General features: G+C 35.7%; 2 protein-coding genes across 2 annotated transcripts in view; both read left to right on the top strand.

The window, feature by feature from the left end:
• Positions 1-18,018, top strand: part of LOC131148665 (outer envelope protein 61) — a 31,371-nt gene extending 13,353 nt beyond the window's left edge. Inside the window, exons 9-11 of the mRNA XM_058098528.1 lie at positions 13,213-13,759; positions 16,272-16,415; positions 17,574-18,018. Coding sequence (XP_057954511.1) covers positions 13,213-13,759; positions 16,272-16,415; positions 17,574-17,720 — 838 coding nt within the window. The 3' untranslated portion in view covers positions 17,721-18,018. The remainder of the gene's footprint in view (positions 1-13,212; positions 13,760-16,271; positions 16,416-17,573) is intronic.
• LOC131148666 (uncharacterized) lies at positions 1,969-4,169 on the top strand. Its single transcript, XM_058098529.1, has 2 exons — positions 1,969-3,197; positions 3,296-4,169. Exons 1-2 carry the CDS (start codon positions 2,182-2,184, stop codon positions 4,017-4,019), a joined length of 1,740 nt encoding a protein of 579 aa, XP_057954512.1. The 5' UTR covers positions 1,969-2,181; the 3' UTR covers positions 4,020-4,169.
• Positions 18,019-26,798: the final 8,780 nt, after the last annotated feature.

Genomic DNA, 26,798 nt, shown 5'->3' with positions numbered 1-26,798 from the left:
ACGGAGGCGTAACGGCACGTAACGGCCGATTCTCCAACGTTACACTTCGTAACGTCCGTTACGGACCGTTACATGGCCGACAGTCGCAGATTCGCTGAAGGATTTCTGCTGCAGGCAGCAGGCAGCAGCGCTGCTTTCCCCCTCCCCAGTCCCCACACTCATCTGCCATTCAAAGGGTAAAATGGAAAGTTACAAACTGACCTTGAAAATTTGTTGGCGCCTGGCGGAAGCAATAAGAAGGCTTCGAAGCCTGAGAGTGAGCACACCGAGGCTACCGAGCAGATCTACTCATCTTGCAGTTCCAGCAACTTGGCGAGTCACCAGCGACGGCGAAAGGTCTGCAGCAGCTCCGCCAGTCGTCGCAGTCGGCACCTTCCTCCGCCAGTCGTCGCAGTCGCCACCAGCCAGCCTCTCGTTTTAAGCTTCGGAGGCTCGGAGCTTGGCGTCATCTCTGCTTTGTGCTTCGCAGCTCGCAGCCTTCGCTCCTTCGAGCTCCTTCGAGTTCCCTCGAATCCCTCCCCTCTCTCGCTCTGAGTCGACTACCAGGCCCAGCGTATGAGACACTCTAACTCTTAACACTCAACACCCACAGCACTTTTCATTATGTTTTTTTTTTTTTTAAATTATATTTTGTTGTTCACAGCACTTTTCATTCTGTTTTTTTTTTTTAATTATATTTTGTTGTTCCCACAGCACTTTTCATTATGTTTTTTTTTTTTTAAATTATATTTTGTTGTTCCCACAGCACTTTTCATTCTGTTTTTTTTTTAAATTATATTTTGTTGTAAAATAGGTTTGTTAAATTGAATTAAAAAAAAAAGTAATTTAATAGAGTAAAAAATTAGAAATCATTAATAATTATGTAAAATAAAATTTTCTTAATTTATAAATATTTTAATTGTATTATATTTTTTGAAAGATAATTATGAAAATTAATTCCATGACATAACAAGCAATTATTAATAGTATATAATTAATATTTTTTAAGGTTAGTAAATAATTAATATTTACCAATAATAATTGAAGCCTTTTTTATAATAATATTTGAATATCAATAATCCACTACTGCATTCACCATCTAAACAAAGCATTAAAATAATGTATGTACACAAGACATCCATGTGATGGCATTTTATATTATCTAGGCTTAATTGAGCTATATTTTTCACCATTCTTAAAGAATTCTAAGGAATACTCTGCACAATTATTATAATATTTAGTCTTAGGATTTGCCAAATTCTAAGGAATACTCTGCACAATTATTATAATATTTAGTCTTAGGATTTGCCAAACTTATAGAAATAAAATTAATTCATGGCACCAATTGGCTAACATGCTATTTATGTCAGCTGGACAAAGTGGTTATTTTGATAAAGAAGATATCATATTCACTCCCATCTATTGAAAAAATATTGAATAATGTTCATATTATAAAATAAAAAAAAATTAAATAACATCTGTCACCCATTTTATGTTACATGTGTATCTACTTGCCATTTCTTGAGTAGGGTGACCCTGTTTATTAATATTTTTTAAGTTTTAATACATCATTTTGACCTTAAATTTAAAATTAGGTAAAATAAATGTTTACATCTATTTTTTGTTTTTAGTTATCAAATAAAGTAAAATTTGATAACTTAATAATAAAAAAATTAACCTAATAGTTAATACATTAATAAATCTGATTTTTACTAATTACTACTGGAATTTATAGAAAAATTTAATTTTAATCCATATACTGAGAAAATGCTTAAAAAATTAAATAGTCAATTTGTAATGTATGGATCTCTATTTGTGATGCTATGATGTATATGAAAGTAGAGCAAAAATCTTTTTCACCTGTTAATTTCTTATAGTTATAAATGAAAATAAAATCAAGCTATGAAAAATAATAAAAATATCTTTTTAAAGATAAAGAAATATATTTTTTTTGTAATAAAATATCTAATATTTTATAATTTTGTTTATTTAAATATAAAAATAATAAACATTACTTATTATTTTTAATCAAATATTATACTTTATTTTTACGTAATAAGTATTTAAAATTAGGACTATTTAGTACTTATTATTTAATATTTACTAAATTACTAATTATATTATTCCTGTCATTGTAGAAAGGTTGTAACTTTGTATTTTCTTTATATTTTGTGTAGAGATCATCAAATTAAGTCTATCAATATGTCACGTGATAGAGGAAATGAAAACTTACCTAGTGAGGATATTGGATGGCATTTTGGTACTGCGGTAGACGGTAATAGACATGTTATTATGTGTAAGTTATGTGGGAAGATAATCAAAGGGGGCATTACACGCTTGAAACAACACTTGGCACATAAAAAGGGTCAAGTAGCTGGATGCTCAAATGTGACCACACAAGTAAGAGAACAAATGATGAAACATCTACAACAGTATGCTGAGAAGAAAAGAGATAAACAAAAAAGGCAAGAAGAAGCAGAAGCCCAAATTAGAGGAGATTTTGAGAATTTGAGCGATGAAGAAGACTTAGAAGAAGAAAGTATGAGATTTGCTCGACAAGAAAGCATGCGATCACAACAACAATGGGAAGAAAGACAAAGATTTCGAGCAAGAACAACTGGAAGAGGTAATATTTATGAAGAGGGAGGTGGCTCTGGCAGTGGTGCTACCAGTGGTTTCAATAGAGCAGGAGCTCGATCTTATAGTGGTCGAGAAGCTGGAGGTAGTGGACGACAATGGATCAATCCTGATGCCCCTGAAGCTAGACTAAAGGCAATGGATCCTATTTTAGAAAGAAGCAAGAGTGCGAAACAACCAAAACTCAACACAAAGTTACTGAAAGGTTTAAGAAGTAAATTAGGAAAAGCGGTTGGAAAATTCCTAATTTATAATCGGATTCCAGCGAATGTAGCTGACTCTCCATTTATGCAACCTATGCTTGATATTGCTGCAGAGGTTGGAAAGGGGGTGAAGGGTCCATCACCCTATGAGATATCTGAAATTTATTTGGAGCAAGAGTATCAAGAAATGAAAAATTATATAGCTTCTTTTGCTGGAATTTGGAAGGAAAGAGGTGTAACACTTATGTGTGATGGTTGGTCAGGACCAACTAGAAAACACATTATAAACTTTTTAGTTTATTGCGATAGAGGCACCGTGTTTCACAAATCAGTTGATGCCTCTGATGTGCCAAGCAGAACAGCTGAATATTATTTCAGGTAATTTTCTAATTTTAATTGTATATGCAAATAGTATTATGGACTTGCATGTTTTTAATTAAATAGTAGTAATTATTGAATCTATAATTTCATTTCAGATTAATGGATGAGGTGGTTGAAGAAATTGGAGAGGAGAATGTTGTTCAAGTAGTGACTGATAATGAAGCTGCAATGAAGGCAGGAGGAAAATTATTGATGCAGAAGAGGCCCAATCTCTATTGGACAGCATGTGCAGCTCATTGCATAGACCTTATTCTTGAAGATATTGGTAAGAAAAGTAACGTGAAGAAGGTCTTAGAAGATGCAAGAACAATAACCTCATTTATTTACAACCACACATGGACAGTGAATTTCATGAAGAAATTCACAAATAATAGAGAGTTACTTCGCCCTGCCATCACTCGATTTGCCACAAATTTCATTGCTTTGGAGACTATTGTCAGGCATAAACAAGCACTAAGGGAAATGTTTACATCTGATGCTTGGAAAAACTCAAGATTTGGAATGGCAAAATCAGGCCCAGCATATGATTCGAAGAAAATTATCTTAGGCAAAGAGTTTTGGCAAAAGGCCTCTGATATAATTAAAGTGCAAGAACCCTTGGTGAAAGTTCTTAAATTGGTTGATGGTGATGAAAAACCAACCATGGGCTTCATATACGAGGCAATTGATAGGGCGAAGTTGGCCATTCAAAAAGATTGCCGGTTTTACAAAGATTATTGGAAAATTATTGACAACCGGTGGAGTTTTCAGTTGCACCAAGATTTGCACGCTGCTGGTAAGTGTAAATCAAATACAATTTCTTATTATTTTAACTTTTAAATTATGCATAGTTGCATTAGAAAACTATTGATTAATATGTTTCTAAATTTAATTGTAGGGTATTTTTTGAACCCACAATTTCTTTATGGTGCCCCACCCTCTCCTGAAGTTGCTAGAGAAGTCATGGATGGAGTTAAAAAAGTGATAACCAAGTTGGTACCCGATATAGATACTCAAATTCGGGCTATTAATCAAGTAAGTATTGGTTCCATTAAATTGAATAATGAATTGTTCTAGTATTCTGTAATACTTTTAAGAATAATTATTAATACATCTAATTAATTAATTTTATTTCACAATCATCCTTTTTTAGTTGTTGCTATATCGAGATAGGCAAGAGACTTTTGGAACCCCATTGGCTAAAAGGGCAGTGAAACAAACAAATCCTGGTAAATATGACTATATAGCTAAATAATGGAAAATTACTCTATTTTCTCTCTTTGTGTTCAAATTTGACTTTTGAAATACGCTATACTAATATAAAACTCTTTTTAATTATTAATGCAGCTGAATGGTGGATTCATTATGGCTTGTGTGCTCCTGAACTCCAAAGAATAGCAATTAGAGTTCTTAGCCAGACCACATCAGCTTCGAACTGTGAGCGTAATTGGAGCACCTTTAGCCTCATCCATACGAAAACAAGAAATAGATTAAAGTACATGAGACTACAAAAACTTGTTTTCGTACATTACAACATGAGGTTAAAGTTAAGACGTACAATGAGAAGAAGCCAACGAGAAATTGAAGAGGGTTTCAATCCTATCAATTTGGACTACATTTTCGAAGAAGATGATCCTTTAAGTCAATGGTTAGAGGAGAGAGAGACACCACTACTCGACGGTCAGGACAATTCAAATTGGTTAAATGAAGAGGTTGGTGGTACTACAGAAGGAGGTGATCAACCACCAATAAACGCGCATGATGATTCAAGTTCAAGCCCTGAACGTACACAAAGTGATGACAATCTTGGTTTGAGCCCACCAAGTGATGATGATGGTAATAGTGGTGCTGGAGCTGGGGTTGGGGGGGGGTGGCAGTGGTGGTGGTGGAGGCGGCGGTGTAGAATATAATTATGGATATGATACAGGGACATCATTTGGAAGGGATATATATCCTTCTGATCCTTATGGACTACATGACATACCTGAAAATTATGACTTGGGTATTCCTCCAAGGAACCAATCTTCACAACCCAGGAGAAGGAGTGCTCGTGGTGACCCTAACGATTCTACTGAAGATTCATATGGTGTGGTTCGTAGTTTTGGCGACTTTGGTTTAGATGGTTCATCATCACAATCATATGGATCTCATCCAGCATATCCACATTATGCATCTCGTGACTCACATTTTTATCCCAGTGGATCAGGAATCTCAGGATCTAGTGAGTCTTCTTCTACACACTACCCAGAGCCAGCCCCTGCCCCAACTTATAGACATTATTCAGGAGAATTTTCATCACCAGTACATTTTCAAGAGCAACAACAAAATGACGTAAACTTAGGTTCATTCAACTATGTATTTCCACAAGGATGGGGAGATAATTTCCCATCCCAATCCCAAGATACAGATGCAAATTATGAAGACCCTCCACGTCATTCTTTTTGGTGGTGACATGTGTTATGTTACAAATTTGTAATATTGTATTCATGTATTTTCAACTATTTATTGATATTTGATATTAATCACTTTTTAAATTCATGTATGTGTAATGTGTATATTGAGTATTAAGTCTATTGAGTATTGATTCATTTTTAGTAACTTTATGACTTTAATTAATTGATTCTTACATTTCTACATCTTTTTACTCATTAAAGTAATGTAAACTATAAAAAAAATATGTTTTTTTTTGTAAACAGCGCACTAAAATTAATATAAAAATCATAATGCCTATTAAAAAGCATTTGTAGGTTGAAAAAAAGCCTTCAAAATTCATTAAAAATCATGTATTAATGGATTTCATGCTTATTTTTTAATTTTGGCATGGTTGTGCATGCGTGAAAAAAATTCACGACCGTTACGCCCGCTTCCCGTTACGTAACACCCGCGTCTCCCGCGACCCGCGACACCCGCGACCGTTTCGCGACGTTACCCGCGACCGCGATTTCGAACCATGCAGTGCGCAACAAGTATCCTATTCCGTTGATTGCTGATTTATTGGATCAGTTGAGTCATGCCAAGTACTTCACTAAACTTGACTTGAGGTCAGGTTACTATCAGGTGAGAATTGCTGATGGGGATGAGCCGAAGACTACTTGTGTGACACGGTATGGGGCATATGAATTTTTGGTGATGCCGTTTGGGTTAACGAATGCACCTGCAACATTCTGCACCTTGATGAACCAGGTTTTCCGTGAATACCTTGACAAGTTTGTCGTGGTGTACCTGGATGATATCGTTGTCTACAGTTCCACTCTGGAGGAACATAAAGAGCATCTGCGGAAGGTGTTCGATAGGCTGAAGGGAAACAGTCTATATGTGAAGAAGGAGAAGTGCTCTTTCGCTCAGAAAAGCATAAAATTCCTTGGTTATGTGATTGACCAAGGTCATATCAGAATGGATATGGAGAAGGTAAGGGCAATTCAAGAATGGAAGATCCCAACAACAGTGAAAGAGTTGCGTTCCTTTCTTGGCCTTGCCAACTACTACAGGAAGTTCGTAGAGGGGTATTCACGAAGAACGGCCCCTATGACAGAACTACTAAAGAAGGGTCATGGGTGGAACTGGACAGAGGAGTGCCAGGGAGCCTTTGATGACTTGAAGGATGCCATGATGAGAGATCCGGTTCTGGCTCTTCCGGATGTCATGAAACCCTTCGAGGTACAGACAGATGCATCAGACTTCGCCCTTGGAGGAGTCTTGGTACAGGAGGGACACCCTGTTGCGTATGAAAGCCGTAAGCTTAGTGAAGCGGAGCGGAAGTACACAGCTCAAGAGAAGGAGATGTTAGCGGTGATACATTGTCTCCGTGTGTGGAGGCATTACTTACTTGGGGCAAGGTTTGTGGTGAAAACTGATAATTCAGGTGTTAGCCATTTCTTCACACAGCCAAAGTTGACACCCAAGCAAGGCCGATGGCAAGAATTCTTGGCAGAATTTGATTTCTCATTTGAGCACAAGGCGGGGCGATTGAACCAAGTCGCGGATGCACTGAGTAGGAAGGCCGGACTGGCGGCCTTACAAATGGTAACGCATCTGACTTCAAGCACTGTTACCACAACGATGCGGGGGCGCATCAAAGAGAACTTAGCCAAAGATCCAGTTGCGCAGAACTTAATGAAACTTACCGAAGAAGGGAAGGCACGACAGTTTTGGATGGAAGATGGATTGCTGATAACCCATGGTAACCGGCTCTTTGTGCCACGAGCAGGTGATCCGAGAAAGACATTGCTGAAGGAATGTCATGATACCATGTGGGCCGGACATCCAGGATGGTAGCGCACTTTGGCCTTACTAAAGCGGGGGTACTATTGGCCGCACATGCTTGATGATGTGGTTGATTATACCCGAACTTGTCTCACTTGCCAACAAGACAAGGTTGAGCGGAGGAAAACGGCTGGGCTGTTGGAGCCCTTACCAGTACCGTCCAAACCGTGGGAAAGTGTCTCATTGGACTTCATCACCAACCTGCCCAGAGTGGGAGACGCAGGGTCTATACTTGTTATTATAGACAGGTTTTCGAAGTATGGTACATTCATAGCCGCACCGAAGTACTGTTCGGCCGAGGAGACAGCACAGTTATTTTTTAAGAACATTGTGAAATATTGGGGTGTTCCCCACGACATTGTTAGTGACCGAGACTCAAGATTCACTGGCAACTTCTGGACAGAACTTTTCAGAATCCTCGGTTCACAACTAGAAATCTCTTCGAGTTATCACCCACAGACAGATGGACAGACGGAGAGATTCAATGGGCTACTTGAAGAGTACTTGCGCCACTTTGTCAACGCCAACCAGAAGAATTGGGTGCAGCTACTCGATGTGGCTCAGTTCTGTTTCAATGCCCAAAAGTGCTCCACAACCAACAAGAGTCCTTTTGAGCTTGTTACAGGCCAGCAGCCACTGTTACCTCACACAGTGGATGAGCCGTACAGAGGAAAGAGTCCCAGGGCGTACGTCTTTACCAAAGAATGGAAACGAAATGCTGAGATTGCCCGAGCCTACCTCGAGAAAGCTACTAAGCGGATGAAGAAGTGGGCAGATCAGGGGAGAAGACCCCAGCACTTCAACGTAGGTGACTTGGTGCTTGTTAAGCTCAATCCTGAACAAGTCAGGTCACTACGAGGACGAGATAGGAGACTACTTCGCAAATATGAAGGACCAGTCCCCATCTTGGCCAAAGTCGGGAAGGTCTCCTACAAAATCAACCCTCCGACTTGGATGAAAGTGCATCCTGTGTTTCACGTCAGCTGCCTCAAGCCGTACAACGCCGACACTGACGATCTAAGCAGAAATCAGTCAGCCAGAGCAGAAATCAGTACAGGGCAACCTGACAGACGTGAAGTTGAAGAAATCCTTGCAGACAGAGAGTTCAAATCCTCAAGGAAGAAGCGGCAGGAATTCTTAGTAAAGTGGAAAGGCCTTGGTGACGAAGAAATTAGCTGGGTTTCGGCGGAAGACATGCAACCGTTCGTAGATGAAGTTGAAGTGTACCTAGCGTCAAAGTCTACGGGGACGTCGACCGCATAAGTGGGGGAGAATGTCACGAGCTAAGCTTGTTCAGGGCATTATGCTTGCCTGTGACCGCTTATCTCGTGTGTTTGGGATGGGTTTCCATCATGTAAATACTAGTGTAGGGTTATTTTTCAGTATTTACTTCATTGTAAGCCAAATAAGGCAGTATGACTCCTCGGTCACATTGATGTTTCCTAGTGCCAGAGTGAGAATGGCCCAGAAAGCTCTTTAGGGGAGGGTGAGTGTTCATCAATCATTGTAAAACTCACTAGCAATTGTCAACGTGCTTAGCCTACTTGCCTCCCTCGCTAAGTACAACATGTCAACGGAGGATTTGTTAATGAATTACGTTTGCTTCAATATTTACTGCTTGGTTGCCACGGCTTTCATGAATTGATTATAATTTCCGCTGCTATCTGATTGAATGTTAATGAAAGTGTTCCGTGGATGAATATTGGTAAACAAAAGGCTGGCTAGTTAAGCAAGAGTGCTTTAGCTAGCGCCGCACGGCCCTTCACAACGGTGTGAAAAAGGCGGACCGTGACACACAGACACGCACACACACAAACTGCCTGCAATGAAAAGTTGACATAGATATGGTGTGTCCTAGAAAAAGGCTAGTGATGAGAATATTAGTTTTACCCTTGAAGTTTCAAGTTCAAGTCATCATTTGAAAAAACCCTTCATAATTTCGCACAAATATGATTGCGCATCCTTGAATTTGGTCCAAGTTCACCATTAAGATGGTAGTTTGGAAGGCAAATATGTTAAATTTTTCCCATAGATCAAATTAGATTTAGAAGATCCGGAAATTACATAAATCAAAATCATAGTTAATTTTTTTTAGATAACACATGATCATTACTGTTACTACTACAACTTTAATAATAATGATGGCCTAGTGCACAATGGTTTTGCTCATAGCAGGGTTGGAAGGTTGATGTTAGGTACCATGCACTAACCACCATTCCTTGGTGTTGATTTTTGGATTTGAACCAACACTCCCACACGACTGCACTTTGCAGATGAGTATTTTCCATTTGCGATATCTAGCATCCAATACAACCTTAATAATGATAGTATTAGGAAAATATTTATATTATATTGAAATAGAAGTATCTTTCTGTTTTTGAATAGAAAATAATTTACATTAAGAAATTATATTTGGAAGCAAAAATGTGCATTATTTATTTTGAAAGATGTTAGAAGTTACAACTTACAACTTGCCACCAGTTGACTTGTAATTTTGACTCTGTGGAGGCATTTGGTTTGCTGCATTAAAAAATATTTCCTTAGAATGACAGCCACAGGAATCTCATCCCGAGAACGGGATGCTTTTCTTATGGTGATATTTTTGTTTGTTTGCAGGAATGTAAACAGGATTCCATATGAATGTTTGGTTTAACATGAGAATCTTGATAAGCATTTCAAGAAGATGGCTATTATACTCTTGATATTTGTGTGACCAATATATGAAGAATAATTATATTTTCAACATGAAACCTTACTAAAAATCTGTACTTAATTAAATTTGTGTCCTAAAATTTTGAATAAATTTTAAAAATTTAACAATTAAATGATCAACTAATGGAAATAACAGCAACAACAACAGTCCCACTATGTGGCGCCAGCCGGCTATATGAATCCTTTTTTGCCAATTTATAGATTGAGGGCATTTTACTCGACTAACATACAAGCTATTAAATCTGTTCTCACTATCTCATTCTAAGTTATTTTAAGCCTACCTCTACCTTTTCTAGTACCATTAACAATAACTAGCGCAGTCCTTCTCATTGGTGCACTACTTGGCCTATGTTTCAAATGCACGAACCATTTAAGCGCCTCCCTTTTCTTATTTTCTATTGGTGCTATGTCTAATTTATTTTGAATATGTCCTTAATTTATCCATTAATGTTATACCTTTCATCCACCTTAAAAACATTAGCATTTTGGAAACTTTTACTTTTTGAATATGTTGTTTGTTAATTGCCTAGAATTTTGATCCATGTAACATGGCTGGTCTTATAGCCATCCTATGGAGCTTTACTTTTAATTTTAATGGTATTCATGGTTTTAAAGCGCAGTTGCGGGTAGCGTAACGTAACGGTAACAGGTGTATTGGGAAGCGGGAGTAGCGGATGTTACATAACGGGAAGCAGGCGTAATGGCCGTGAATTTTTTTGATACATGCACAACCTTGTGCATGTTAGCGTACTTGCATGTTTTAAGCTTTTAGCCCTTCTTAGAAAGAGTTTTAGTGTATTTCGGATCCTTTAGTTCGAGTAACTAAGTTATTTTGTAAGGGCAACAACTTTACATTTATTTTAAACCACCATTGATAGAAAAACTACGTGCATGTGTATTTATACTTCTCATTGTTCTTATCTGTGATGAATTCTTATGTGTGCTAAATTAATTAATAGAATAAAATACATTATACACTCTATTAATCTATTACACACATAAGACATGCAAATAATAAAAATATAAAATAACTAGAAAAGAAAGATGGTTGAAGTTGATAAATATAGAACATAAATATCACATTACTAATATTATCAAAATAAAATATTTTCCTAACTAGTATTTTCAAATTATTAATTAATGCATCTATTGTAAGTAGTTAAAGAAATATTCAATTTTGTATCATTGTCATCCTCATTATAATCTTTCCCCCCTCTCGCCACTTGGTATATTGAGAATGAGTTATGAAAGAGAGGGAAAAAGCGAGAATAAAAAGTAAAAAATAAATTAAAAGTTTGGGTGTAATGGTCCTGTAACGGTTACGTAACGGCCTTTACGTAACGGTCGAGGTCCGTAACGGCCGCTACGGCCGTGATTCTTCTCACTGATTTTGCGGTGTGTAACGGTATCGGTAACCCAAAAAACCGTTACGTAATCGTGGCCTTTTACGTAACGGTCATGGCCTTTATTTAAAACCATGATGGTATTCTATGATCGCATAGCATATCTGAAGCATTCCTTTATTTTACCCAACCTACTTTAACTCTATGTGCTACATCTTGTTCAATTTCTACTTTTGCTTGCATAATACATCCAAGATTACTAGTGGTGTTGATTTCTTGATTATACTTCATTAATTAAAATGATATCATCTTCAAACAGCATACACCATGGGATCTTGTTTTGGATTTTCCTAGTGAGTTCATCAATTACTAAAGCAAACAAATAGGGGTTCAAAGTAGTGTCGAAATAATAACATTACTTTCATTTTATAAATATTTTATTATTTTAAATATGATGATAGTGTGTGATAATACTATATTAATGGGGGATTGTTGTCCAATGTCTTTAAGTAACGAAAATAGTGAGGGCAATTTGGTCCAAAAAGTAGAATTCCCATGTGAACAGGATTTCTTTGAAACTTACCTGGGAGGGTAGGAATAGAGGATGCCCATGTTGTGGCAATACTTTCATTCTTAGGAATGTGAACATTCCCACCACATTAAATTTCCATGCTCAAACAAACTTGGGAATGAAACGCCATGGACATCACATTTCTGGGAATCGTGAACTAAACATCCCGTGTAATAAATTTGTTTTAACGAGTTCAAATTATAATTTGCAAAAGTTGTTTATATTTTTAAGCATGTATTACATATTTTTAAGGTACTAATTATATGTGGAAAAATGATGAAATAGTTGATATTGGTGGCCAAAACTCAAAAGGTATTTAAATAATGTTTACCATTTATTTAGATCAAATGTCCACCATATTGGAGAGTTTGAGGGGAGACATACAAAAAGTGCAGTTAGGATGGTTATGATAGGGAAATGCTTTGGAAACGTTTTAAACAGCACGCAAAAAAGAAGCAATTATATTAAGAGAAAAGTAACCAGATTACAATTGGAGAATAATGTGTAAATTAAGAAATCAAAAATATAATGTAAAAAATTGAAATATAATTTGCAAACTGCTTGTTTGCCATTCAAAAATTGCTGACTTGAATTCATTACGTAAATCATGACAAGAGAGCTATAACATTACCAAATTCAAATTATTTTCAAGATCTAAAATCAATTTTCAATTATTTTGGAAAGGTTGAGGTTCAAGAGATTTAGAATTCAACTCATATTGTGACATTCCTTTTGTGTAAACATGGGTTTAAAATTTTCTGGCCAAACCTAACTTGAGAATCACGCACCCAAAATGCGTAAGCCCAAACTAAATAGGTGCAAAAAGTGTGCCTTTTGCACAAATGTGTAAGCTGCAGCGTGTTATGCATTAGGTAAGCCTCGATTGATCCTTTTAAAGCATTGATGGAGACCATCCTATCATTATTGGGTAATACTTTTATGCATCAGGCTCCTTGTTGCAGCAAGTCTGAAAACTGAAAACTGATTCAAATTTTCATGAAAAAAATTATTAATTTTTAATATCTGGGAATAGGATAATGATCCTTTGTGGAGTTGCCTGCATAATATGTTGTTATTGTTATTTAAATGTAAAGTAATACATTTAGATCTAAATGCCTTTTCCCAACCCCACCCCCCCTTGCAGATCGTTCCAGAATTTCATCTCTAATGCAGATCCTGACACACTGACTGCCTTAAATGCTGGTAAAGCCGGAGAGATACCCCCTGACATGTTTAAGACTGCTTCAAATATGATCAGCAAGATGTCACCTGAAGAACTTCAAAGAATGCTTGAAATGGCTTCTTCATTTCAGGATACTGATTTTAAGAACTTTAGACCTGGGTCAGTGCCTCCAAATGTGAAACCTGAGATGTTTAAAACAGCAAACGATATGATTGGTAAGATGTCACCTGAAGAACTTCAAAGAATGTTTGAAATGGCATCAAGTTTGCATGGAAGAGAAAGGGACTCATCTACAACTGTGGCATCTCTAAATACAAATGGATCAACCCCAAAAACAAGGTCAAAAGTTGAAGTACAGGAAAATTCTGCATTTAGTGAAAATCATGTTGTAGGTGAAAGTAGTTCTTCTCATTTGAGAGGTCTTACTCCTGACACAACTTTACCAAACCCAACTGCTGATTTTCAAGAACAGATGCGAAACCAAATGAAAGATCCTGCTATGCGGCAGGTATGCTGGTTACTTGATTTGGTCCCTTCATTGATATTTATTATCTGGTGTTTTGAATCCTCCTGTAATTCTTTAAGAGAGCTTTTGGTTCAGGTTAACATAAATGTCCTAGTAGAATCACTTGTTTTGGGAATCTTATACTCATGAAGAGGATTACCATCTCATAGGAATATGTTTGTGTGGTTTGCTCTTCACTATTCTAGGGAATATGAGATTATTGTGTTTTTTACAGCATGGATATTCTGTTCTTATTTCAGTAAGATTAACAAAAAATCCTGAAACACATAAACTTATAATTACCCTAGAAGAACCTGTTGAAAGCCAAAAGAAAAACTGCCCATAATCATAAAACACCATAGCAATCCGCATATATTTAGTCAGCTTCCATTCGTATATTTTCTAATTTTCCAAAAGAAAAACAAACAATCCCACACATTTTGCAAGTTAAAGTACATTATTTCCATGTATAGTTGCAGTGATTTTGAAATTGGATCTATTAGTGAACAGTTCATTATTCATAGGTTGACTGGTCTGGTTCTAATAGTGATGTCCTGACAACATCATATTTGTATTTCGTATATAATTAAGTTGTATATTTATGTAAGATAGAATTAATAAGTTTTCTAAAAATTATTTTTAATAAAAAATGAACATATAACATATAAATGCTTTTTGAAAATGATAATTTATAATAATGTGAATAATATATGTTTTCTCAAAAATAATTTTCAAAGAGGTCAAACTGAGCCTTTTTATAAAATAAAATTAAAAAATATATATTTTGAACAAGGTTTTGTTGGGTTTATTATGAACTCTTGTGGTTTAACTGGACTGGAAGTCACTTGGCCTTGCCGGTCCAGCTTTAAAAATGCTGCATAATTGTTCAAATATCATGTCTGTCATATTTCTTAGATAATAAGTTAGCCATAACATTTAATTGTAAATGAGGCTTGGCACCATACTATAGGCACTCATGAAAGCATAAAAAATTTTGTCCCAACAAATGAAAAATCATGCAACCCTCTTTGGTTCTAAACTTGATTGCACGTGGGTGGTCCTGCAAGTATAAAGATTTATAATTCATTCAAACTTACCCTAATACCAATATAGAGTTAAATTCAATGAGTCCTTTAAAGGTAACCTTTTCACAAACATCATCATAAGCCTCCTCAAGTACCTTTGTCTCAGGAACTCAATGAAACCTACACGCATTTGAGTCAGTTGATGATTTTGTCTCAGGATGTTAATGAAACCTACACGCATGTGAGTCAGTTGATGATTTTGTCTCAGGATGTTAATGAAACCTACACACATTTGAGTCAGTTGATGAACTCCAAATGATGCTTTTCAAAATATTTAGTCACTCAGTTTGGAACAAACCAGTTTTGATATTGGTCCAACCAACATCTTGAATGTCCCACCTTGTATGCCATTACCATTGCAGATCTTGTCTACAATTGATTGAACAATTCATGCTTGAAGTCATTTGTGGACATAATGTTCGCATTCACTATCTGTATGTAACCATCTAGCGTCATCCATAAAAAACACAAAATATTAATATATGTGTGTAAGGTGTACTGTTTAACTGAGTTAGAAAGTTTATTAACATCCATGAAGATTATGAACATGCAAGATTACCTATCAAGGCAAATGTCAATGGGCATCTGCAGCATGCACATTTAAGGAGATGACCCTTCTGAAACGAGATTTTGAAGTTGCGGTATTGGCCCATGATCCACATGGTGTTTCAGCAATCAACACATACTTCTTTACCCACAAGAAACCCTGCATGTGTTTGTCTTTTGTTGAGCACTGGTAGATATAACATCCATGATTTTTAGGTGTCTTAGCTGTAACCACTTAGTGTGACCTTTGCCACACTGACAAAGGAGTGGATGACAAAGGGGTGGATGCACACATATCATTGTATAAGAATGCTAGTGATTATCAATGTAAATGCACAGACTACCTATAAACACGTACTATGGCACCATCTTGTATTAGGGTTTCTCCAAGTGAATAAAGAGCAGGGGCAATCCTGTCCCCTAAACAAAATAATGGGGACATTTGCATGCTGAAAAATGAAATTGCATGGGAATTCAAGATAACCTGTGAAAGCCATGTAGGATCCTTGTGGTGTTCCCAAACATGGTTATCCATAATTTTGGAGGCTATATTTTCTGAAATCTTCTATAGTAACCAGAACCAAGTGCCTGCAAATGGTATCAGACATGATTCACTTTTTTTGGGGGTCATATTTTATATGGCTTGGTATCATGTATAGGTTCACTGTTAGGACTCAGGACCTTTAAAACTGACAACTTTGGCTATGGATAGATTGCAATGACTACGTGATTGCTTTGTGAGGACCCTTGCTTAGGGTAGGTGTCATCAGTTGTTATGCTAGACACTGATTTAACTCTATTGCACACCTCAACATGTCCTTAGTACATTAAGTGTACATGTTCTTTTTCATGTTTTCTGTAAATAATCACATGCAAATGGGCAGATGTTCACATCGATGGTTAAGAATATTAGTCCAGACATGATGGCAAACATGGGCGAACAGTTTGGACTAAAGCTCTCTAAGGAAGATGCAGAGAAAGCTCAACGAGCAATGTCATCTTTATCACCGGAGGACTTGGACAGAATGGTAACTTTTCACCATCCTTACATATATTTGTATGATTTGATGCAATGAGTTGATCTTTCACCATGGTAATCTTGATAATCAAGGTTTAAACTTTGACAAAATTTTCAAAATGTGTTTTTTTTTTCTCTTTTTCATTTTAATCCTGCAACAAATTTTGACCAAGGTTGACACTCGGATGCATGACACTACCAATTAGTTGATCTTTCACCATGGTAATCTGATAATCAATGTTTAAACTTTGGCAAAATTTTGAAAATTTGATGTTTTAATTTTTTCTTTTTCATTCTAATCCTTCAACTAATTTTGACCAAGATTATTGCTTGGATGTGTGACACTACCATTTGTATAGCAAGGCATTTCTCAACAGGTTATTGCAATTCTTTTGTAGTGGCTTTAGAATGGTGATTTGAGGCACCATAGTATGATCGATCATAAAATGATGTTACTAGTCCTTTCTAATATAATGAATGATGTTGCACTTTATTTTGTTGAAGCTTGCATTTGAATTTGCAATATTTTGTTTCTTGAAGAAACTGTGCACACATACAACTAGAATATTTTTAAAATTTGAAATCCAGAGTTTCTCAGTTGCTTGTTCCCTTTCTGCTGAGGGGAAACCCTGAACTTGAGTAGGATGTCGTCATATAGAAGGATGGATTATGTGAAGAGACGCCTCTGGTGTTGTGTGACTGGTGAAATGCCTATTTGATGGTTAGCCCAATGGGAAGATAAAACAGGTTCTCCAACATGTGGAGGTAGGATTATATGCATCATATTGTCTTGAAGACCCGTGCTGCAGTCGCAGCTTGTGCAATTGCATGTTTACATTTAAAGATTGTACAGTTTCCGAGTCTTGTGCGTAGTTATGATGCATCATATTCAATGCCTGATCATTGGATGAAATTATCACCGCTAATCAAGGCTAAAGAGCCACATGGCACTTGATGCCACAATCTTGCATTTTAAGATGTTTAAGCTGTACATTTGTTTATGCCAAGAAAAAACCAAAGAATAGAATGTAATCATGTTTCCTACAAGCCTCTTATTTAGCTGATCTTTTGAACAAAATATGGTCATCTTAGTTCCAGTAATCTCCACCTCACGCTACCAAAATAAATAAATAAATTTGCATCCCGGTTCTAAATAGATTTGTTGCAGATGTGCTGGGCGGATCGGATCCAAAGAGGTGTAGAGTGTGCGAGGAAGGCTAAAAACTGGCTGTTGGGGAGACCTGGTATGATACTGGCAATATGCATGCTTATCTTGGCAATCATCCTTCACCGGCTGGGTTACATCGGTAGTTGATTTGGTTCATCTGTAGTAGTAAAGTTGTACTGTGAATTAGTCGAACATCCCAACTCTGGCAGTTTTGGAGAGGAATGTGCCCACAATTTCTTTTTTGCATTGCAGTACTTCTAATATATTGTTTGATATGTTGATAATCCTTCTTACTCCAATAATTTCAGCGAGGGAGTGATAGAAGTTAAAAGAGTGTCTCAAAAAAGAGACCCAAACTGTTGTACGCCTAGCACATTTTGTCGTGTTCTGCTTTGTTACTCTCTGGGATTGACGTCCTTGCCAGGTTAAGGTTGATTGGAGACCATTGTTTTGTTTTTGCTTGCATTGTTTCGAAAATTGGGAAATCATGTTTGACAACGTGTGCTTTATTTTTCAATTGGTTATGTTCAAAGACTAAACTCTCAAATGAACATTTCAAAGAACAAGAAACACAAAAATCCAAAATTTCCCATTCAAGATTTCAAATTGTGGAAGGAAACTAAGGTCAGCTTCATCAAAGTTTCATTTTCATCCAAAGAATTTATAGTAAAGGCTCTTCTACTTGGAAATTGTCTCTCTCCCACTTCAAGAACATCATCTTATTCAACAAGGGGTTTTGAGGGCCAATATGTTGGACGAAATTATAGTATAGAATCATAAAATGATGACTTAACAGATTCTAAAATAGCCATTTATCTTACACTTAACTCAAGTTTTCACTAATCGATCCTAACTGGAAGGAGTTAAAGGAGTATCACAAACAAGTTGGAATGAATTTTCTTCATCAAGCCATGAGCTATCTTTTGGAGTTTTGTCGTTTTTTATAGGTTGATCTCTCTCTTGTTCAATGTGAGCTTGGTATTATTTTTCACTTATATTCTATACCAAATCATTTAAACATTTAAGTAGTAGAAGATAAGTGCATAAGCTAGCTTGACATGAACAAATGAATAAATAACATAACATACATTTGCAAACACTTGCTTGCTCAACTGTAATTCACTTTCAATTACACCAATGCAAATAAGATCAGGTACATTAATATATTCATACCTAATGATTTTTCACAAATTGGTGACGAAATGTATAACTTGTACAAGTCTTTTCATTTTCCAAGCCATGTCGATACATTCATTTGTAGAGCCATTTACTTGATTTCATACATCTCTGGAACACCTCTTAATACAAGGACAAATAGTCGTCAAATTTGAAAGTAAGTTTATATAGATCCTTTCAGGTTGAAACCACATATGAAAACGACATTGTCAGAAATTGACAAGGTAATATTTCCATTTATTCACTAGAAGAGATGTCCCTTTGAAGACAGATTCGATTTTCCTTGATATCTAATATAATGCATGAAAGGATCTTTGAACAACCATGAGATGACTCGAAAATCTGAAAATCCTTAGTAAAGACTTCGACAAGATGCTTTATTTTTCCATAAAATGACAAACTTAAGACTAGGTACATGAATGACAAACTTTGTTAATAATTTTTGCCTCAAAACTCTCCAATCAATCATCAACTCAGTATCATTTTATTATCATTTTCATTAGACTTCTCAATATTCTAGAGTAAGGCCACTCAACTCTTTGTGATTTTAGCTTAGTTCATGAACACTCGAACATGTGTAGTAGAATGTCTCTCTATTTGTCTCCCGTAGGATACAACAGCCTAATTACAGCAAATCTCTTATTGATTTTGCACAAATAAAAGAGTTGAAAAAGCTCCAGAAAAGAAATATCTTTGATAGTCAAACTCTCTACAACTTGGATATTGTAAATGATTGAGTTGGAATAATGATGTTGTAACGACAAAAATAATAATAATAATAATAAATTAAAAAAATTATTATTAATTAATTAATATTAAGAAATTAATTAAATTAAGAAATTTGAGGATTTTGGATATATATATATATATTTATATATAGATATATACACTTATATATACTTATATAAGTATATATCAAAGTATAAGTAAGGATAAAGGAAAGAAAAAAAAAAAAAAAAAAGAAGGAAAACTTAAAGGCTAAGTTTCCCGGAGCAAGCAGGAATAGGAGAAGAAAGAAAAAAAAAAAAAAGGATTCACGCAGAACAGGAAAGAAAGGGAAAGAAAGAAAGAAAAAAGAAAAAAGAAAAACTCTCTCAGCTCATGTTCTCCACTCCTCTTTTCTCTACGATTTCACGACGGATTCTCGCCTAATTGAAAATTCAAAAATACCACTAAACTCCATTCTCCATCACCAACATATCTATCGATGTGGATTTGTCGTAGGAACAATGTGGGCATATCTCCTGGAGTAAGGCAAATTCTTATTCTTACCTCAATTTTTCTTAAATTTTAAGTCAAATAGACAATCGGACACCACCACGAGAATCTAGGGATGATTCTCTACAAGTCTAGTGGAGCAGATTTCTCATGGGGTCGTTGTAGAAATAGCCCCAAAACTAGAATAAATGAGTTATTTAGAAATTAATTGTTATTTAATTATTGTAAATTAGGAAAGGTTAAAATATTATTTTATTGGAATTGATTTGATTGAATTAGGGTTGGGGTGAGCGCTGCGGGTATAATTTTGGGAGCCCTGTAGGTGTGATTCAGGAAATCAGGTAAGGGGGAATAAAATTATATCAGTATTTTATTAAAGTGAATTGATTATTTACGAGTACATGAAATTTATTATTTATTTATATGATTTTTTTTAGAACAACTTGAGTATTGGAAAATGATGATTTTGTTTAAGATTTATATTTGGGATAATTGCTTATGATATTAAATTCATGTGACATGAGAACAATTTTTCCTAATAAATTGAATATGAATTACTATGACATTTGGGTTTGAATGTGGAGATGTTTGGAATGATTCTGACATGATGAATAAATTATTATGTTTGACTCCTGTGTGGAAATGTATTGATCTATTGGGATACTGTATGAGAAATGAATTGATCTGTAGAATTCCTGTATAGAAATGCATTGATGCGTCTGTGTGAATTAAGTGGTGTGGTTATTTGCATGTATCTCAATATAACGTTGGCATGAGAATGTTGTTATATTGCCTAGATATAAATCATGATATGACGTTGGCAGGTTGAGGAGCTCGTCATATTGTCATTTATATGGGGTAGGACATTGACAGGTCGAGGAGCTTGTTCTACTAATGTACGATGGGTAGGTCATGGGGATTGGATACTGGTGAATAGTGGTGCCTATGTGGGCCACGTGTTGCGGAAGCTGAAGTGGCGCCTGTGTGGGCCACGTTATATCCAGTGTTGATAATGGCACCTGTGTGGGCCATGTTATGTACCCTGTGTGGGTAGTGGTGCCTGTGTGTGCCACGTATAGATAAGAAGTACGTAGGTGCCTGTGTGGGTCACGTACTGATATGTACGCAGTTGCTCTATGTGGGCCATGTACTGAGGACATTGGAAGATGAAGTATGAGACGCATGATTCCTGTGTGGATGTATTGTGCGCATGTGAATTTAATTATAACATAAAAATAATGGTATAACATATTGTGAATTCATGTGTGTGCATGCGGCGAGGTAAACATACTACCGGGGGCTTGCTGAGAAAGGTGAGTGCTTTGTTAGGTAGTTTCTTAGTATCAGTGTAAAGGGATGCTACTTGTATGGGCGGGTAGACATTCCGATCCTTGGAAACCTTCGCCTTTAAAATAATAAAGATGTGTGTACTGGTGGCGAGGTAATACATCACCTGGAGGCTTACTGAGTAAGGTGAGTGCTTTGGTAGGTAATTTTTAGTACCAGAGCAGAGGGAAGCTACTTGTATGGGCAGGTAATCTTCCCTATCCTTGGGAAATTTCGCCTGCATAAAAATTATGTGCTTGTGCATATTGGATGTGTGTATGATATTAGATGTCGAGAATGTTATTAATGGTACATTTTCTCAGTTTTTATTGATATTATATAAGAAGCAGTTTATTTTGATATGTAGATATTAAAACTCATTTGTCACACACTGTTATAATTTATTCCACCCTTATTGAGAAGTGTCTTACCGTAGTGGATTAACAATTTTTTAGGTTCTTCTGGAGACAAGGTTTGAAGGCCTAGGCTGGGATTTTATTAGGTGGTTTTTTTTTTGGGTATTGTGAGATACTGGTATATATATACAGATGTATTTGTACTGGGTTGTGTTTTAAATGCTGGATGTGGATATGGATATCTGGATGTTGTAGTGTTCGTTTTTGGGTTGTTATATAGAACTCTGGTATTTATTTGAGGTTATTTATTTATGTTCCGCTGCGTGCATGTTAATTATGGTATTAGATGCAGGTGATTGGAACACGTGGCACCTGGGCCCCACTTGGCGGGTTTCGGGGTGTCACATTGTGGTATGAGAGCATTAGGTTATAAATTCTGCAGACTTTAGGATTGATTAATACCAAAGTATAGATACGAATAAGGATAAGAATAGGAATGAGTAGATTAAGATGTTGATAGGAGATTTTGAGTTTTGTTTCGTAACTAAGAGGCAAAAATCCCTTGATGGACTTCTGTGAGTTTCTGAATCCGGTCAGTTTCAGAAAACCATGGTAAATCCATTGACGGTGATGTTTCTGAGTAGAGAGACTGGAACTCAAAATTGGAACTTGAGGGTTAGGTTGATTTGGGGATAAACTGGTTGTTTAATGTTTCAATTGAGGATTTAAATGTTAAACTGATTCGTTGTTCTATAATTTATTAGCGAATTTCGAGGACGAAATTCTTTTAAGGAGGGGAGAATGTAACGATCCAAAAAAATAATAATAATAATAAATAAATAAAATTAATTTAAAAAATTTATTATTATTAATTAATTAATTATTATAAAGAAATTAATTAAATGATTTTGGATATATATATATATATATATATATAGATATATATTTATAAGTATATATAAGTATATATAAAAGTATAAGTAAGGATAAAGGAAAGAAAAAAAAAAAAAACTCTCCCAGCTCACGCTCTCCACTCCTCTTCTCTCTACGATTTCGCGGCAAATTCTCACCCAATTAAAAATCCGAAAATACCACTAGACTCCATTCCCCGCCACCGACATATTTACCAAAGTGGATTTGTCGTAAGAGCAACGTAGGTATATCTCCTGGGATAAGACAAATTCTCATTCTTTCCTCAATTTTTCTTAAATTTTAAGTCAAATGGGCGATCGAACACCACCACGAGAATCTAAGGATGATTCTCTACAAGTCTAGCGGAGTAAATTTCTCGTAGGGTCGTTGTAGAAATAGCCCCAAAACTAGGATAAATGAGTTATTTAGAAATTAATTGTTATTTAATTATTGTAAATTAGGAAAGGTTAAAATTATATTTTATTGGGATTGATTTAATTGAATCAAGGTTCGGATGAGCGCTGTGGGTATAATTTGGGAGCCCTGCAGGCGTGATTCAGGGAATTAGGTAAGGGGGAATAAAATTATATCATTATTTTATTAAAGTGAACTGATTATTTACGAGTATATGAAATTTATTATTTATTTATATGATTTTTTTAGAACAGCTTGAGTACTGAAAAATGATGATTTTGTTTAAGATTTATATTTGGGATAATTGCATATGATATTAAATTCGTGTGACATGAGAACAATTTTTCCTAATAAATTGAATATGAATTACTGTAGCATTTGGGTTTGCATGTGGGGATGTTTGGAATGATTATGACATGATGAATAAATTGTTATGTTTGACTCCTGTGTGGAAATGTATTGATCTGTTGGGATACTGTATGGGAAATGAATTGATTTGTTGGATTCCTCTATGGAAATGCATTGATGCGTTTGTGTGAATTAATTGGTGTGGTTATTCGTATGCATCTCAATATAACGTTGGCATGAGGAGGTTGTTATATTGCCTAGATATAAATCATGATATGGTGTTAGCAAGTTGAGAAGCTCGTCATATTGTCATTTATATTCGTATGCGCCTGTGTGGGCCACGTTATATCCTGTGTGGATAATGGCGCTTGCATGGGCCATGTTATGTACCCTATGGTGGTAGTGGTGCCTGTGTGGGCCACGTGCAGATAAGAAGTATGTAGGTGCCTGTGTGGGCCATGTACTGATATGTACGCAGTTGCTCTATGTGGGCCATGTACTGAGGATATTGGAGGACGAAGTATGAGATTCATGATTCCTGTACGGATGTGTTGTGCGCATGTGAATTTAATTATAGCATAAAAATAATGATATGAATGCATGTGTGTGCATGCGGCGAGGTAAACATACCACCGGGGCCTTGCTGAGAAGGGCAAGTGCTTTGTTAGGTAGTTTCTTGGTATCAGTGCAAAGGGATGCTACTTGTATGGGCGGGTAGACATTCCGATCCTCGAAAACCTTCACCTTTAAAATAATAAAGATGTGTGTACTGGCGACGAGGTAATACTTCACCTAAGGGTTTACTAAGTAAGGTGAGTGCTTTGGTAGGTAGTTTTTAGTACCAGAGCCAAGTGAAGTTACTTGTATGGGTGGGTAATCTTCCCTATCCTTGGGAACTTTCGCCTACATAAAAATTATGTACTTGTGCATATTGGATGTGTGTATGATATTAGATGTCGGAGATATTATTAATGGTACATTCTCTCAGTTGTTATTGATATTATATGAGAAGCAGTTTATTTTGATATGTAAATTTTGAAATTCATTTGTCACACACTGTTCTAATTTATTCCACCTTTACTAAGAAGTGTCTCACCGTAGTGGATTAACAATTTTTCAGGTTCTTCTGGAGACCAGGTTTAAAGGCCTAGGCTGGGATTTTATTTGGTGGTTTTTTTTTGGGTATTGTGAGATACTGGTATATATATACAGATGTATTTATACTGGGTTATGTTTTAAATGCTGGATGTGGATATGGATATTTGGATGTTGTAGTGTTTGTTTTTGGGTTGTTATATAGAACTCTAGTATTTATTTGAGGTTATTTATTTATGTTCCGTTACGTGCATGTTAATTATGGTATCAGATGCAAGTGATTGGAACACGTGGTACTCGGGCCCCACTTGGTGGGTTTCAAGGCGTCACAGATGTAATGTTCCAGTACCAAAAAAATAAAAACATTTATAGGCATGCATGACCCTTTGCAATACATATATTAATAGTTATAAAATGCATGAGATAAATTTTTAATTCAAACTACATTAATAGAGGAATTAATATTTTGAATTGACGAATTTATGAAACTCATTATGTATTTCAATGAAAATGATTTATAGATGCCTATCCGCTATCACCTTCCAAGGTATATTTCCCTTTCCCAAGACACATTTAAGTTTGTCTACAAAAGAGGGATAAATATACATAATAAATTTGTGTTTTGCATTAAACTTTCATTTAGTGAATAATAATTTTTATTACAGAGTCGACAGTAGTCTCAAACTTGAACTATGATTATTTAAGAAAAAACAAGTATCACTATCCACACATTATAATTTAGGTGTTGATATAAGTTTTAATAGCTTGCATGTTTCAACCTTGTGCTAATTTAACATTATGAGCATATTGAGAACAGTCCAATTTTCATATAGAGTGGCCCCTCTAATGCATATGGAGGTGAAGTCTATCAAGGGTATTGTTGTAACAATAACATCCAACTAATATGAGATACATATTCTCATTAATCCCATGTGCTAGAATTTAGGTTTTTACGGATTTGAATAAAATTATATCAAGATAAGTCTATACAAATCCAAATTCAAGGGTTCAAATTCATACTCTCAAACACAACCTAAAAGCTTAAAAACCTAACCTCTCAGAGGAGGGGAGAGAGAGAGAGAGAGGAGATGATGTTATTGTTGGTTTAAACATGCAATCATTATCTTCTTATATAGAGAGAGATTCCTTCATGTAAGGAGATAACTCTTAACAGACATGTACCTATTAGAATAAAAACCTTTTACTATGAGAGACAAAAGGCTCTTAGGTTTTTCTTTAGTAAAAGTAGACTCGATTATTGATATTACTTGGATTTTCTTTGCTTCCACCAAACCAAGCTATTTGGCTTAGGCATTGACCCTATCACTAGCTCATATTATGAAATTTGAGTTAAAAAAGCTCACCTCTAGACACTCATTTTAGGAAAAATAAGTCATTCATAATCTATCAAACTTAATTTGATCATATTAAATTAATAAGCCCACCTAATTTGAGCCTATTAAATAAAGTCCAATAAAATTTAGAATTAAACTAATCATGAGTGGAAAAAAGTTAAATCCATTCATAATCAGCTTTGACTTATTTATAAAACTAGCCTTAAGTTTGGCTCAAAAATTGTTCACTAACTATTTGCACTACCTTTTTGCACTTTCTTAGAGAAAGGCGACGGTCCCAACTAGGGAAATCAATAGAAGAGTGACAATGGAGAATTTGTTTGGGTAACGCGAGTTATTTATTGCCTAAGTGAACCAAGAATATCAAATAGTCGTCTAGGAGACAATGGTTATAAGACCAATAGGCAATGTTGATCGCCTAGTCATCAGTCGAGGAGAGGAAATGATAAATGGTAACTTAAGCGATGCAGATTTCACAATCACTAAGTGATGAATGTCGCCCAGTCATCTAGGATCACCTAATCATCAAGTGACAACAAAAATAAATGTTGCGCAAGTGAATGTCAACTATAATAATTAAGTGTTAATGTTTAAAACGACCCTAGTTTACGATAAGGTTTTTAACATTTAGAATGAGACAATCATAGATTAGGATTTATAATTTAAGTTTATAATTTGTAACCTTAGAATCTATATAAATTTAATTCCAAAGAAGTATAAATAGGGATACAACTATCTTGTAAAGGATATCTCAACTAGTCCAGTACTAAATAGGTCTTAGTGCCTTCTATCTATCTCTTTATCTTTTTTATTTTCCCACTCTCTTATCCCCTTTATCCTTTTTATCTTTATCTCTTCTTACCTGTTTTACTCTATATCTTTTCACCTCCCTCTTTTTTCCCTCCTTTAACGATTTCTATCATTATGACCATCTTTATTTTTGTACCTTTAGCGAGGGTTATCGAATCAAAGGGGCACAGAAAGGTTGAAAATAGCGATACCTAAGAGAAGAAAGATGGTATCGT

Source organism: Malania oleifera, chromosome 2 (assembly GCF_029873635.1).
Source record: "Malania oleifera isolate guangnan ecotype guangnan chromosome 2, ASM2987363v1, whole genome shotgun sequence".
NCBI classification, from domain to species: domain Eukaryota; kingdom Viridiplantae; phylum Streptophyta; class Magnoliopsida; order Santalales; family Ximeniaceae; genus Malania; species Malania oleifera.
This window is presented reverse-complemented; position numbering and strand designations above follow the sequence as displayed.